Source organism: Zophobas morio, unplaced genomic scaffold, assembly GCF_036711695.1.
Source record: "Zophobas morio isolate AGI-343-1 ecotype UQ-CSIRO unplaced genomic scaffold, CSIRO_AGI_Zmor_V1 ptg000005l, whole genome shotgun sequence".
NCBI lineage: Eukaryota > Metazoa > Arthropoda > Insecta > Coleoptera > Tenebrionidae > Zophobas > Zophobas morio.
The window spans coordinates 8,112,339-8,127,064 of NW_026972110.1; the positions used below are offsets into that span (position 1 = coordinate 8,112,339).

At 31.8% G+C, this 14,726-nt stretch overlaps 1 protein-coding gene across 1 annotated transcript; it reads right to left on the reverse strand.

Moving 5' to 3' along the window:
* Positions 1–1,398: 1,398 nt before the first annotated feature.
* LOC135145312 (uncharacterized) lies at positions 1,399–14,232 on the reverse strand. The gene is made up of 11 exons (XM_064077427.1): positions 13,988–14,232; positions 13,738–13,928; positions 13,495–13,638; positions 12,941–13,171; positions 12,395–12,478; positions 8,406–8,469; positions 4,674–4,864; positions 4,474–4,617; positions 2,720–2,962; positions 1,598–1,678; positions 1,399–1,524 (listed from the first exon to the last, which is right to left on the reverse strand). Exons 1-11 carry the CDS (start codon positions 14,001–14,003, stop codon positions 1,450–1,452), a joined length of 1,464 nt encoding a protein of 487 aa, XP_063933497.1. The 5' UTR covers positions 14,004–14,232; the 3' UTR covers positions 1,399–1,449.
* Positions 14,233–14,726: the final 494 nt, after the last annotated feature.

The following is a 14,726-nucleotide window of genomic DNA, read 5'->3' on the forward strand; positions in this document are numbered from 1 at the left end:
CCACTGAGGCAACACTGAACGACATGTTGCTTGATACTTGTTGCCTAGTGTTGCCTGTTGTAGGCGTGCGACAATGTGGCATAAAATTTCAATTAATGTCGCTGTGTGTAGCATGCGTCAATGCCGCATGCTACATGTTGCCTCAGTGGAATTCCGGCTTTACGTACACTGGCATCGATAATAAAAAGAAGACTTGAAGGATATATGGAAGAAGCTCTAGAAGGCTTTAGAAAAGGAAAAATATTTATGTTGAAACAAATCATGATAGGAAACTACGAATATGGAATTCCTACTCATTTACTCTTCGTGGATGTCAAAAGAGCTTACGATATGGTGAACAGGACGAAGTTAATAAACATATTGAGAGAACTAGATATTCCCGAAAAACTAATAAACCTAATAAAAATCACATTGAAAAACACAATAAGCAGAGTAAAAGGTAAAGGAAAAACTAGCGACAGTTTCAATGTTAAACAAGGACTCAGACAAGGTGATCCGTTGTCACCACTCATTTCAATCTGGTTCTAGAGAGTATTACAAGGAAAAGTGATATAAACAGGAAGGGTCTGCTATTCAACAGAAGCCATCAATGTCTAGCCTACGTAGACGATTTAGTCCTACTAGCTAGGACCAGAAAGGAATTAGAAAGGATTACAGCAAAGCTAATGAGACAAGCAGAAGAGGTAGTCTTAGAATTTAATATAGAAAAAAGAAAATACATGGAACTAAAGAATAACTGTGGAAGTAGAAACAAGAACAACCTACCAATAGACAGACAAGAAGGAATAAAAGTAGAATTTGAAGAAGTAGAAATGTTTATATGTACTTAGGGGTGTTGATAACAACATATGCCAAGAAGATAAAGAAATAGAACTGCAAGAGGATTAAGAACAATTATGAAAAGTAAAGAAATATCAAGGCAAATCAAACTAAGAATATATAAAACCATAGCGAAACCAACCTTAGCATAACTAGTGTAATTGTTATTAGGAATTCCCGAAGTGAGTCTGTTAATAGTAGGGATGTTACCTGCTGAAAATGTATTGAACACTCAGAAAAACGTAGGGACTAACCTTAAATCACATTTTTCCTTATTATTTATTCAGAATTAATGGCATTAGTGGCATTCCTGCCACCTTTTTTTACTGTTTTTTACACAAATTTTGCAAAAAGAAATTTGTTTAAAAAATTACTTCAGTCGTAATTTAAATTTTATCTAAGACTGATCAGTAAATGAATATAGTCAATGCGTTTCTCATAAAAACCTATCAGAGTTCTGGACTTTTTCTTAAGCAAGATATTTAATCTCTCCCCAGAATGCTACTTCTAATAACTAATATAAATATAATAGACTACTGATTTTTCAACGTATTTAACGAAATCGAAATTATAGGTAGGTACATTTTTCATAACAAATTATTTGTAAACATAAACAGAAACACATGGTAACTAAGGAGCAGCCCAAAATATATTGTAGGTGATTGCACTACTTATACTTGCCGATATAGGTGCAACCCAATAAAGCTACAAAGATCAAATTTAAAACGCATAAAGTGCCTTCAGATTTACCAGATGTTCGTGATTTTAATATACAAACCCAGTGATTTTTATGATATCCATTTACTACCATAGGACCCAAAGTTCTTGCCGGATTCATATGAGAAGATGAAAAAGGAGCCTATAAAAACATTTAATTTACAAAAATTATAGTTTCAAATATCTTAAATTATTTAATTATTTGGCTTAATGTCTAAAATCAGTGCTTGTTTTTTCTTTCATTTCATCGTAAATTATGTATTTTATCATAAATTTTTACTTTACCCCTCATAACTTTGAAACCGCTGGTGCAACTTTGAAATTTAAAACTTATGGATGAGTAATCAAATGATGCTGACCTTCTGATAGCGACGGGCTGTGACCTTGAAATATCAAAATTATACTATGAAACTATGACAAAACAACTTAAATAGCATGGAGAGTAGACTCCTCTTTTGAAAGCTTATTTCAATGTACATAATATCGAAATTTAAAAATCATTCATCAATGCAAAAAAAATTAATATTTTTGACTGATTCTTGTGACAAAATCGGTATACAGATTAATTAGACGACGTTATTTTCTTCAAATTGGGTTTCTCCAGTTCGTTTAGCTGAAGTACAGCAGATAACAGGTTCAATTTCTGTCAAAAGGTTCAATTTCTGTCAAAAGGTCCAGTTTGTTTAAGTATTCAGTAAATCAATGCGTTTGTTTCTTTTTTGCATTGAGAATTTTTTTAAACTTGGTAGAATGTATATATTCGGTTTTTGTTTGTCTTGATACTTTTAAATGATTTCAATGAAAAAAAATTACTCAAACAAACAAAAACCAACATTTTAGTCAACAGCACTGGTGACCTAGGAGATGAACCGTTTACTTTTCTAGAGATTCTTTGATTAAAATTCATTTGAATCGCAACAACAACATAAGATGTAACGTCGCAGACAAAATTTAAGGACAATCTGGATTCACACTAATAGCCTACACTTGATTTGTCAAAATTTTGAAGCTTTAACCACTGCATTTAAGTGTCAAAACAGAGTGACCAAGTGACAGATATGTATAATGTGGATTTGAACATTCTCTTGACGTATAAGTGACACAATGGTGTTAACCTAAATTTTTACCACATTGTGACGTTTCTCTGTCGTTAAGTTTCGTCTGCGACTTTAAGTGGCCTTACAGCTATTAATCCAAGAGTTCCAATAGCCAGACCAAAACGTAGGGGAAGTGATTCTTCGATTATTTTATTTCTACTGTCAATTGCTGCGCAGAAAACTAGAGCTGTTACACCAGATATTCCTGCTTCTATAAAAAATCCTTGCCACAGTTCTAAATGTGGACTTATGTCTGTTGCACATACTCCAGAGTCTTCTACTACTGATCCTTCAAGCATACCAAATCTGTCATAATATGGTGCCAGGAGCTAAAACGGAGTACTATTTAAATAAAAATTTGATGAAAGGTTACAGTAACTAGTGCTCCGAGCTCTAGCGTAACGTTATCAGGCTGAATAACCAGAAATACTAAATGATGCTATATAATTTTAGAGGCAATAATATACATTACGTTTTGTGGAGCCTTTTTTAACAGTACGTCCTTAGTTGAAAAATGTTAATTACAAGCAAAAAATTTATCACTAAAAACAAAACTTTTGCGTGTAGGTATCTGTCAACACTTACAAAGAAACAGATGCACTCTATACATTCAGATTCATTTCAAACAAAAATTCTGCAATCATAACATTATAAATACCTATAGTTTTTTTTCAAATAATGACTGATTTTGTAAAATTAATTGGTTTTAGATATTTGTAGATTTTGCACTTCAATAACATTATTAATTCGAATATAACAGAAAAAAAATGCTTGTATACCGTCAACATTTTTTGAATTTTTAACTAAAATATGTGGGTAGTGATTGCCCTCAAAGAAGAAAAAACACAGGTCATCATACGTCAATAAAAAATCAAATTCCACATACGTGAACCACTTAATTCAAGAAAACCACAATTTCAATGACGATTTCAAAATTTGACCCATGAAAAATAAAGGTTCAATATTAAACGCGCTAAAATGTTTGCAAATAAACAGGTACAGTAGACTCGATAAATTAATGAATGACCAAACCGAGATAATCAAATCTCCCCTGAAATTAGCTCCGTTAAAACTAGTTTCTCTTCTGCCTGAAGACGGTACTGTGTACCGAAACATATGTAGCAGTGCCTACTAATAAATTATATAAAATCTTTAAAGTTTTTTACTTTAATATTAAGATTAAATAGGGAATTAGTAATTCTACCTTTAATTATACTTTCAGTTGGGGCAGGTATCAATTTATAAAAGCACTTGTGGATAAACAATGCAAATAAATATAAATATTAATTTTTGAATACGCATATGCTAATAATACATTTGTAGTACCTAATATGTAAATTATTAAAATTTCATTTAAAAACGTTATTAAAATAATAAAAAATGAATTTACTTCGATGTGCATAGTTTAATCTCGTACTAAAACAAAAAATTAATAACAATAACTTAACTCGTAAAAGTTTTCAAGGTGCATGTCAAATGAGTTTACTGTACAAAATTATGATAAAGTAATGCACAAAATTCATAAAAAGCGCAGCATTTGTTTTTGAAAAAAATGCAAAAACATGTCAAGCTTTTCATTTTACTCTCCATATTTTGACATACGTAAAAAAATGTTACATCAAAACATTTTGAACCACTTGGTTGTAATATACAAATCTATGACGCAAATGACGTTTCGTTTTGTTGTTTTGTTTTTGACTTTACCTGAACATGCGTTTTTTCTCAGTTTAATATTTGTTGGCAAGGTGACAAAAATTTGCACCATAATGGATATTATTGTTTAACCCTGTAGTACCTAAACTAATAATAATTAGTAATAACTCTAATAACAATAACTTACCGCAACCATCCCATATCCTGCTAATGCTCCTGCGCATTGAGATACTATATAAAAAGGTACTGCTAGAACAGATATTTGTCCACAAATACAACCCGCAATTGACAACATTGGATTAATATGTGATCCAGAAACATGGGCAAAACACTAAAATATTACGAGATGGATGTGAAGAGATTCATATTTTCATTTTGATGATAAACCTGAATCGCCGTTGTAACAGCAAAAGCGAAAGCAAAAGCACCTTCCAGATGATGTCGTGCTGTAATGGGATTATGAAATACACAGCCCATACATCCAACGAATATTAATATAAAAGTGCCAAAAAATTCTGACAGCATGCGTGTCAATCTTACATCAATTTTTACAGAATCTGACCATGTCATTCTCCTCCCTACAGAAAAACATATTCATTATTTCTAAAAGCACTGTTATATCTTCACTTACAGAATCTCATATTGATCATCGTCATTTTGATCAGTGATTACTGATTAGTTTACTTCGTAAAAATCAGTAAACGGGCTTTATTCACGACAATAACTTCTAAGTGTGACACTCGTCTTAGACTCATGAAACATTTGAAGGATAGAAATTCGTAAACAACGGTAAAATGATTACAAAATTAGAATTATTTTTGATCGTATTACTTTTTATCTTCTGCAAAACGATTGACCAGGAAGCTTTATTAAGTTATATGCATATACCCTTTACCACAAAAGCACAGCAAAAGCAATTTCTTCCATAAAAACTGATTTTACTGTATCACATTTCCAACAAAAAAGGTCGATAATATTTCTTGGGTACTGTCTAGAGTTTTGTGAGAAAACCGAGTTCCGAAATTACCATAAATAGCTGAGATATAAATGCTAAAAAGAAGATGACAACAAACTGTTTTAAAAAAAAACTGCTCTTAATAAGATAATTTCTGAAAATGTGTTGAAACTCCCACACGCCAAATCTAGGGACTTCTCTTAAGAAGACTGAAAAATTGCACCTCAATTAACTATATTAACTATATTTTGTGCACTCTTGTAAATAATATATACTTATTCATAACACTGGGTATTCGGCTTTTTTTTCTTTATAAAGTGGATAAATTCCAAAAATCTGACAAATCAACTAAAATTACCGAGCTTTGACACGTCTTCATAACTCGTCCCAGACATGCTCAGTAGGATTCATGTCCGGACTCATTCACGGCCACTCTAAAACTACAATTCCCACTTCTTAAAAGTATTGCATGCACACCTTGCCTTATGAGGTCTTGCGTTATCTTGCATAAGATAGAAATCTGATCCTATAAAAAGTGCGAAAGGAACAACGTAATCTTGAATGTCCCATAGATAAGAATTAGCATTTAAAGACTGCTCTTAAAGAGTGAACAGCACAGTTTTGGCCTCTAAGGAAATCTCAGCATAAACCGCATCTTCTCCACTCTAGGACGTCCATCGGGCGTTACACAGTGGGACGAAATCAAAAATATGTGGCCAAAATTCTGAAACAGCCTAAATTCATTAAAAAACTTTATGATTTCTATCAAATTGCATTAATTTTATTTTAAAACATGGTTTGCTAATTTTGAATTGAAAATTTACTGAAATGTGGTATGTAATAAAATCAATTATTAAAATACAAGTAAAAACTTCCATATTTAAAAGTTGTTAGTGTTTAATAATCATTATTAATATAATAAGAATTAAGAAACAATCACAACAAAAAAAACTAGCCTGCTTAAAAAAATATATACATACTTATTAAATTTCATCACTTTCGAAACTGATTTCACTATTTGTTTCATCGAATGAAACAAATAGTGAAATCCAGTGACGGCTCGTCAGGGACGGCAGGGTCGGCCAGGCCGTACCAAATAATTTGAGAAGTAAGAAAACAATTTTTTTTTGAAAATCCAAATTTTTTATTAGCATACTGATACTATAATTTTTAAAAATTAAAAAATTAATAAACATAAATAAATAAAAATAATTACTATTAATTTCTAATAATGAAGACACAATTTAATGTTTTAAATTCATCCCGGAGAGAAACTATTTTACTATGTCAAATGCCTATATAGACACGGGCCCGGCCGGCCGATGCGTTGAAAAATTACCAACAGTAATCTACGAGCTACGGCTTATGCTTTCCGATCGGTATATGGCTGCATTAAGTTACAATTCTGGCGTAGATTGAAACACACAACATCGGCCGATAGCGCTCTGGCCGATTTTGCCGCAGACGCAGACGACACCGTGGATGCGGCGCGCTCGTTTCTACTTATCGCTCTTTTATTTTATTCATTTCAATATTTACAGTTTTTCATTATTTCATAAATTATTAAAAACTGATTAAAGAATTATGCATGTCAAGCATAAAGTTTCAAAATTTAAGAAAGTCGTTAATAATTTAATTTAGTTGGGTAAAATTGGATGATTCAAACAATACTGCAATCTTTTTATCAATCAGTTGATCATATATATCTTAATACGGTATATTCCTAACTGTAGAGTGTTGAAATTGTATTCATCTCCTGTAATAAAAAATATTTTACATAAAATAGTCCGTGAATTCCCGTATAGTTTCCACCCGCGGTCGGCCGGCCGGCTCGGTTGTAGCAATCCAACGTACTTGGACGATTAGTAAACCGAAGATGAACGAACGATGAATATTTTTGACCAGTGTTGGTTGCACGTTGCACGAAGCGCTTGATTGAATTGGTAAATAATTAAATATATATATATATTAATTCGTATAAAAACTCACGATGGACACTTTTCGCAATATAGTTGACATGAATGGCGACTTGGTTAATTATTTATTAATACATAAATTTAAAGAACTAACTTATGGCCATAAAGTTTTTGTGAAGCAACGTTAATTATCAATTTGATTCAAACGAAGCCTGGTCATAATCGTGCATTTTCTAAAACACTCTACTGTAAATATCCTTCGTTAGCTGGCAGCGAAACACGTAACAAATTATTTTTCTGGTATTGTTTATTATTTTCAGAATCCAAGAACCCTTATAATTCTAGTGGTTGTGATAATTTAAAAGAAGTTCATCGTGCACTGGCCAAACGCAAAATTTCTAAGGAGCATATTTATTTGACTCTAAAATTTAAATTGTTCGGAAAACACAATATCGCGAATTCGTTGGATAGTGCCAGACACGAATACATATATAAATAAATACAATGAGACTGTTCGAGAAAACAGAATTATGGTAAAACATTTAATAAACATGATTATTTTTCTATCAACACAAGAAATGGCATTTCGAGGTAACGACGGAACAAGTGGTTCGGATAATCAAGTCAACTTTAAGCAGTTAGCAATTTTTTTAAAAAGAATTCGAAATGAAGATCATTATTTTCAAAGATATATTCTGATGTTGAAGAGATTGCTACTTTAAAATTGCTGATATAGCTCCTCCATCTGCGAAACGGCGTAAAACTGATTTAACGAATGACAATGACATTTTATTAACTAAAAAACTAATTAGAGTTATCCTCATGTTTGGCCGACCCACGTTTTTTTGGCACGAGCCGTCACTGGTGAAATCGCTTCTGTTTCCTCGGTATCACTTTTGTTTAATTCGTTTTTTAAAAGTTGATGAACTTCTGGTAGCATTTTAATTTTATTTCAGTGGACCTTCCTTAAAGAAGGTATTAAGGGATCAGATGACAGAAGAAGCCTATTTAAAAATCTTCACCACTTATTAAAATTTTACTTAGTTTCAAACTGGGCGCCTAATTTGAAAATGTATCAAGTCTTTTTACGTATTAAGCCTTCCGACGCATCAAACCACTGCACTCTTCTACTATGCAACATGTATTTTATTAATAAGGTATAATTGACAAATGCCTATATATGTAAAGTTGACAAAGTTAGATATTAGTTAAATACATTTACAATTAAACTATACTACATATTATCACAGAAAAATATAATGTAGCAAATAGTAGCCAAAGCGGAACCTCCAAATGGTCCAGCCCAATATATCTGAAAAACACATAAGTTATTTTCATTTTACTACTTAACTAAATAGTTATTTTAGGAGGGCATACTTAATGCAATAACCATTACTTTTTGTTTCAGAAAATTAAAAAAAGTATAGCACATAATATATTATCCCACGAAAAGATTTCACTATACTCTAAAATTATTTTAAACTACACAGACTGTTTTGTTCTTAAAATATTGTAAGACAGATGTTAAAAAGAAGCCTATTGCCATTTTTTGTGAACCCTTCCATTGCCAAAAATTTGAATAAAAATTAAATAACGTGACAACGTCCTATCGGAATTTAAAAAAAAAATTGTGGTTGTACACACTAAAAAAAAGTCAATCAAAATATGTAAATAGGGTAATTCATTTAAAAAAACTAAATTGTGTGTTACGCCTTAAAAATAGAACATTCTGAATAATTAAAAAATATTTTAGAGTATAATCTCTAATAAAGTAATACTTAGTGAAAAATCGATGACCACGCTCACCGACTCACCCACTATAATTGATTGAGATCTTATGCCTAACATTAGAGTAGCAATATAACACAAAGTCGTCTTTTCTGCAATTTATTATTTTTATGCTGGCAATTAGAAAGCAGTTCTTTTTGTTTACCTTAGACCTTAGGTTCAAAATTTACAATTATTTTAAAACAAGGTTTGGCCAAAAAGATCATAGCATAATGATGATGATGATGATTGACGGACTACTGGTGACGATCACGACTTGGTAATAATGAAGCTTTATAATCTGCGTTTAACTTCCCGATTCCTGTAACTTGTTTTGTGCCGGTAAAGAGTTCAAAGAAGTCCTTGTTATCACGTTTTTTCCAGGATTTCCGCTACGACAAATGGTAGCTTAATGAACAAGGTATTGAATCATCGGTCACCAGATTGCCGGTTAGAGTTCCTGCTTAACGACTTTTTTCTCTCAAGTTGCACGGTTCAGTTTCCACTTTTTCTACAGTTTACATTTCTACTGTATCAAAGCGAAATGTAACTGCTGTAATAGGAGCTCACGGGTCCTATTTTACCGGGATAAAATTGGTTCCACTGAAGATATAATGTAGCTGTGGTTTAATTACTACTCAACTTGTGATAACTTTTGCGAGTTCGTCGCAGAGGAGGCAGTAAATCCGCTTGCCTAGAAAGACCTTCTTCTGTTGTAAGCATGGGCGCCCATAGAAACCATTCTCAGGGGGGGCCACCCTGAAATTTTTGTAATATACTCTATTCTTGTATATACAAATAATATAATGATACAAATCTTTACTGTTACAAATATATATTTTAATCATCAACTGCATTAATCAAATCCACTCGCAAATAACCCTATAAAAACATTATTCTTATTATTAACAAAAATAAATGTAAAATATTAAAATTAAAAAGTTATAATAGTTATTTATTATACAAGCGGTTAAAGTGAATGTTTAATGAGCGGTCAGTTTAAGGCGAGAGCGGCGTATGCCGCGAGCGCCTTAAGACCGCGAGTTACACATTCATTTTAACCGCGAGTGAAATACAAAATTTTATTCAATTTTGACAACCCCAAGTCCCAAATTGTGAAAAAATTGGTGATTCAAAGTTCAGACTCGAGAAACGTCAGAATTGACAGCGACCAAATAAAAGTTTTATATGCGTAGAATTTAGTGTACAATATCAGGTGTGTGTGTGTAGTATGTGACTTTGGCGACGGTGTTTGTTTATTTTAAACAAACTAAAATTATCGAAAAATTGCAAAATCATGCAAGATTCTAACGACAAAACTTGCTCCCAGAAAAGACCAGATCAGAAAGTGTATCAAAAGTTCCTCAGATGGAAAAAGCAGCAAGACACTGGAGAAATTACAGAAATGGTAACCATGGTTTTAAAACAGCAAAATAAAAATTTTATTTCGCTAGCGGTTTAAAAATTTTATGGTGCTACCGGATAAACCAAAGCTTTAGTTGCCTACTGACGGCAAAATAAACGTTTGTTTACATGTCAAAATTGTATAAAAATATTAAATTAATCAAAAATTTTTTGATACTTGGAAAAAACTAACATGCTCTTTTGGCAAATCTTCCATAAAAATACTACTGTCAAGGTTTTTTATTTTTACAAAATCCTGCCAATTTTGGATTTCGTCTGATAAATTGTCAGTGGAGTAAAATTCGCCCAACCCTTTAAAGCAACTTGGTTTTAAGTTATGCATATTCTTTCGATGTAAAGAAAATAATGAGTATAGTGACAGTTTTGTTTCGGAAAATCGTGTTGTTAGGGAAAGAATTAAATGATCCAGGTATGGAATAAAAGTGCCTATTTTAAAATAATTTTCAATGCTATCTGTGTTGTGGTTCGTACGCCCACTGGTGAAACAGTTTTGGAGCAACCGAAATTTCCACTCGACGTCGATGGCTACTCTGAAAAACCGCCATCAGTAAAGTGTTTGCCATTTCTATTGAAACACCACTTGTTAATCGTAAATTTGGCAACGTTCATATTCAGACAATTTTCTAACTAAAAGCCGTTGTCAATCAACCGAAAGCTGATATCAATTGCTAAATTTTAAGCAAAATCAACAGGTGGTGTTTCAATAGAAATGGCAAAGACAATAGTAATAAATAACACCACTAGTGCACATTGTTACGTTATTACCGCTATCACGATCAGCCTTGTCACTTATTTTATAGTTCTTATTAGCTGAAGTATCATCAGTATTTGTAATTTTTCTCTTGAAGAATTTTCGAATATCTATATTTTTCTGTTTCTAAATAAAATATTAAATTTAAAATTTAAACAGATATTTAATTTAATTTAATGAAGAGTACTTACGCTCAAATTTTGAAATAAAGAAATAATAATAATTATAGCCAATAAAACGCCGGTTCAACAACTGTTCGTCACTTCACCACATATAAAAAGTGAAAACGGAATGGGTATAAGCAATAAAGTGTTTGCTCTTGTAATAACTGTAAAAAGCAAATAATGAAACAATCCATAATTCAGTACCGGTTAAAAACGATAGATTTATGACGTTTCCAGGCAAATCTGGGCCGAACAAAGGGTTTCAAAACCAGATGGTCTAAGTTTGTCACATTTCTGTGTTTGTGTGGCAATAAAACTGAAAATGTAGGGCATGTTGTAGGTACCTACTCTTACAAATGTGCTGAAGTTTAAATTTGACAAATAAAAAGGAAATTGACGTAGAATCTCAGGGGGGGCCATGGCCCCCCCTGGCCCCCCCATATGGGCGCCCATGGTTGTAAGAGTCACAAAAATTGTTTCAATACGGCACATGGTCTACCTAACTGTTTGTGTAACATGTCATTGCTCGCATTTATTGAATTTGATGAGGAATCCCCTGCAATTTAGAAAGTTTTGGGAAAGACCCGAAAAAGGTTGGTGAATGCGTTGATATTTCTTATAATTCTATATAGCGTTACTCAAAAAATCAGTAACATAAATTCAGATATGTACATATTACAATATTAAAATTTACGGACATCGTGTTATCAACGAAAATGAATTACACAGCTAATGCGACCACAATCTTTCACCCAAGTTTAGACCTCCTATTTATGCAATAATTGCATCATACAAGAAAACTAACTAATAGGATAACTTTATAAAAGCCCTAAATGTAATTAATTTATTAAAAAAATATTGGTTTAAAGATATATTAATAATTGAATTTAATAATATACACTGACCAGTTGGTACTTTCTTAAATTAAATATTTAATTCTGTATTTACTTGTGTCTTTTTTGAGCTAATTTGTACATCATGTGTCAACAATGAATGCTTCTTTAGTTAATAAAATAACAACCACTAGTTAAATTAATAATTTTGAAAGTGGTTTTGCGGAATCTTCCAGGGTGACCATTTTTTTGCCAGTCAGTATATATAACAAAGCAAAAAAGTGCAAATTTATTTACCCAACTGTTTTTCTTCCATGCGTTGTTCACTACTACAGGGCCGAACGTTCTTGCTGGGTTCATATGACAAGATGTAAACGGACCCTAAACAGAAATTATTAACACATGTTAACGTTAATAAAAAAACAAGATTCAACTGAAATTTAAAGTTTTCAAGAAGAATCTTCTATAATAATTACATTTTTAAGAACAACCGTGAACAGTTTTTCTTATTCTAATACAATAGTTCGCGACATTTTTTGAACGCCAACCTATGCCTAGTCATTTTTCCTATATTTGGTTACAATTCATAAAATTCCAAAAAAGTTAAATAAAAATACCTCGTCACCTTTTAGATATCGTAATTTTCCCATTCAATACCAAAAATTAATTAAAATTTTTACCCTACTTTAAATTTTCATTCAGGTCGGGAACCATTATGGTAACAGTATGCATTTATCTAGGTATTTAAACAGGAGTAAAGTCGTCTGTTATTCTTTTTCACAATTTTGGTATTAAAGTTGATTTTATTATGTAACAATTCAAAAAAATATATAAAATACTTACAGCGACGATTGCAAGTATAAAAATGGTAACAGCGAATTTGAGTCCTGCGGTGCCCATGGACATAATATTTCTTGAATCCACAATAGAACAAGTAATCAAAATCAGGATAAAAGATATACCTGTTTCAATAGCCAATCCTTGTGCAGTTGTTAATTGGGGATTTAGACCCTTAGCACAAATTCCAGCATCAGGGTAAAATTTACCAAATATGAGACTCTCTGCCATCATTATCTACAATAAATGTTTTTAGATAAATATTTAATAATTTCTGTTAACAAACACACATAGTATTAAAAAGAAAAAAGAAACTGTAAATACAAAATAATTAAACCTGCATTTTTTTTCGAAAACAGAGATATGCCATACCTACTACTAATAAGATATCTTTCAAGCTAGGTTACTCGATCCCCCTTGTCATTTAAAATGTTTGAATTAGGGCGTCCCCTTAAAATAAAAATTGACTTGTTTTTGAATTTTTTCTTGAAATAAAATAACCATTGACTTATTTAGAGTAATTGTGACCGATTTGTGATTACAATAATATTATTACTTACTCTTATCAATCCGTAAGCTGCTGTGGATCCTAAAAATTGTCCAGTTAAGTAACCAGGAATTTCAACAAGAGGAAGTTTTCCTAACAAAAAAGCTGCCAATGTGATGATAGGGTTTATATGTGACCCAGAAATTGCTCCAAAACACTAAAAATATTATCTAAATTCATTTCTAACTATAATTATGTAATAATGTCAATTTTAATATATGTATAATTCGATATTTTTATGTACCTTATATCTCACCTCAATGGCCGTTGCAACAGCACAACCAAAACCAAAAGCAACTTCTAAGAGGTGCCTTAGTGCTGTGGTGCTAGGGCTGACACATGCCATGCAACCGACATACATCAAAATAAATGTAGCCAAAAATTCAGCAACATACATTGTTATTCTCTCTTGTATTGAACGCCCATCTATAATTATCATGTATCTCCCTGTGAGAACATTTCATTATCAATACTATAATTTATTATAAAAATAACACACTACTTACAAAATTTAAAATTCATTTCATAAAACTGTTCCACTTTGTTAATCAAACGTCGTAAAAATTCGTTTTATTTCTTCAGGAAACACAGTTTTCGTTTAACAGAAAAAGTGTCATTTATGGCAGATACCAAAAGATGTGGTAATGTCAAATTTATGACGAATTTATTAGTTCATAGTAGCCCCAAGCCACCTCTTAGGTTTTTTCTTTTAAAAGCTGAAATAGCTTTAAATACAGAATTCCATCTGTCCTTTTAACTGCCCTGAAAATATTGCAGTTTATTGACGATTACTATTATTATTTGTACATTGCTATCACAAAACCGACATTATCAAAAAAAAAATATTTGCTTTCAAAAAAATAACAAATTGTTCGATAGAGACTTTTAAGAGAATAAGTTAGATTTCCTAACAGTTAACATACATCTAGAGTATTGCTATCATCAATAAGTCCAAAACTTACATTTTAAGTTGTTTTATGATATCCAAAAATATTTCACGGCCTGAAAATAGATTCCTTGAAATTAATCAAACTATGTTTGAACAAACCGTGTTAAATTTATTTCATACAAGGTTTCCGTAAAGTCGAGAATAAATCCAATAAAATGTATGAATTTTTTTGACAAATGCATACCTAAATCCCCCTTTGGTGCTCATGTTTTTGAAAGTTGAGATGTGCACATAGTATCTAAATATGACTTCAACAATATTTCACACGCACCTCATTACGCCTCTGATGTTACACC

Coding starts and splice junctions, on each gene's coding strand:
- LOC135145312 (XM_064077427.1), bottom strand. Junction 4,618..4,673: donor CTGTTACAACGGCGATTCAG/GTTTATCATCAA, acceptor GTAATATTTTAG/TGTTTTGCCCATGTTTCTGG. Junction 1,679..2,719: donor GAACTCTTGGATTAATAGCT/GTAAGGCCACTT, acceptor ATGTTTTTATAG/GCTCCTTTTTCATCTTCTCA.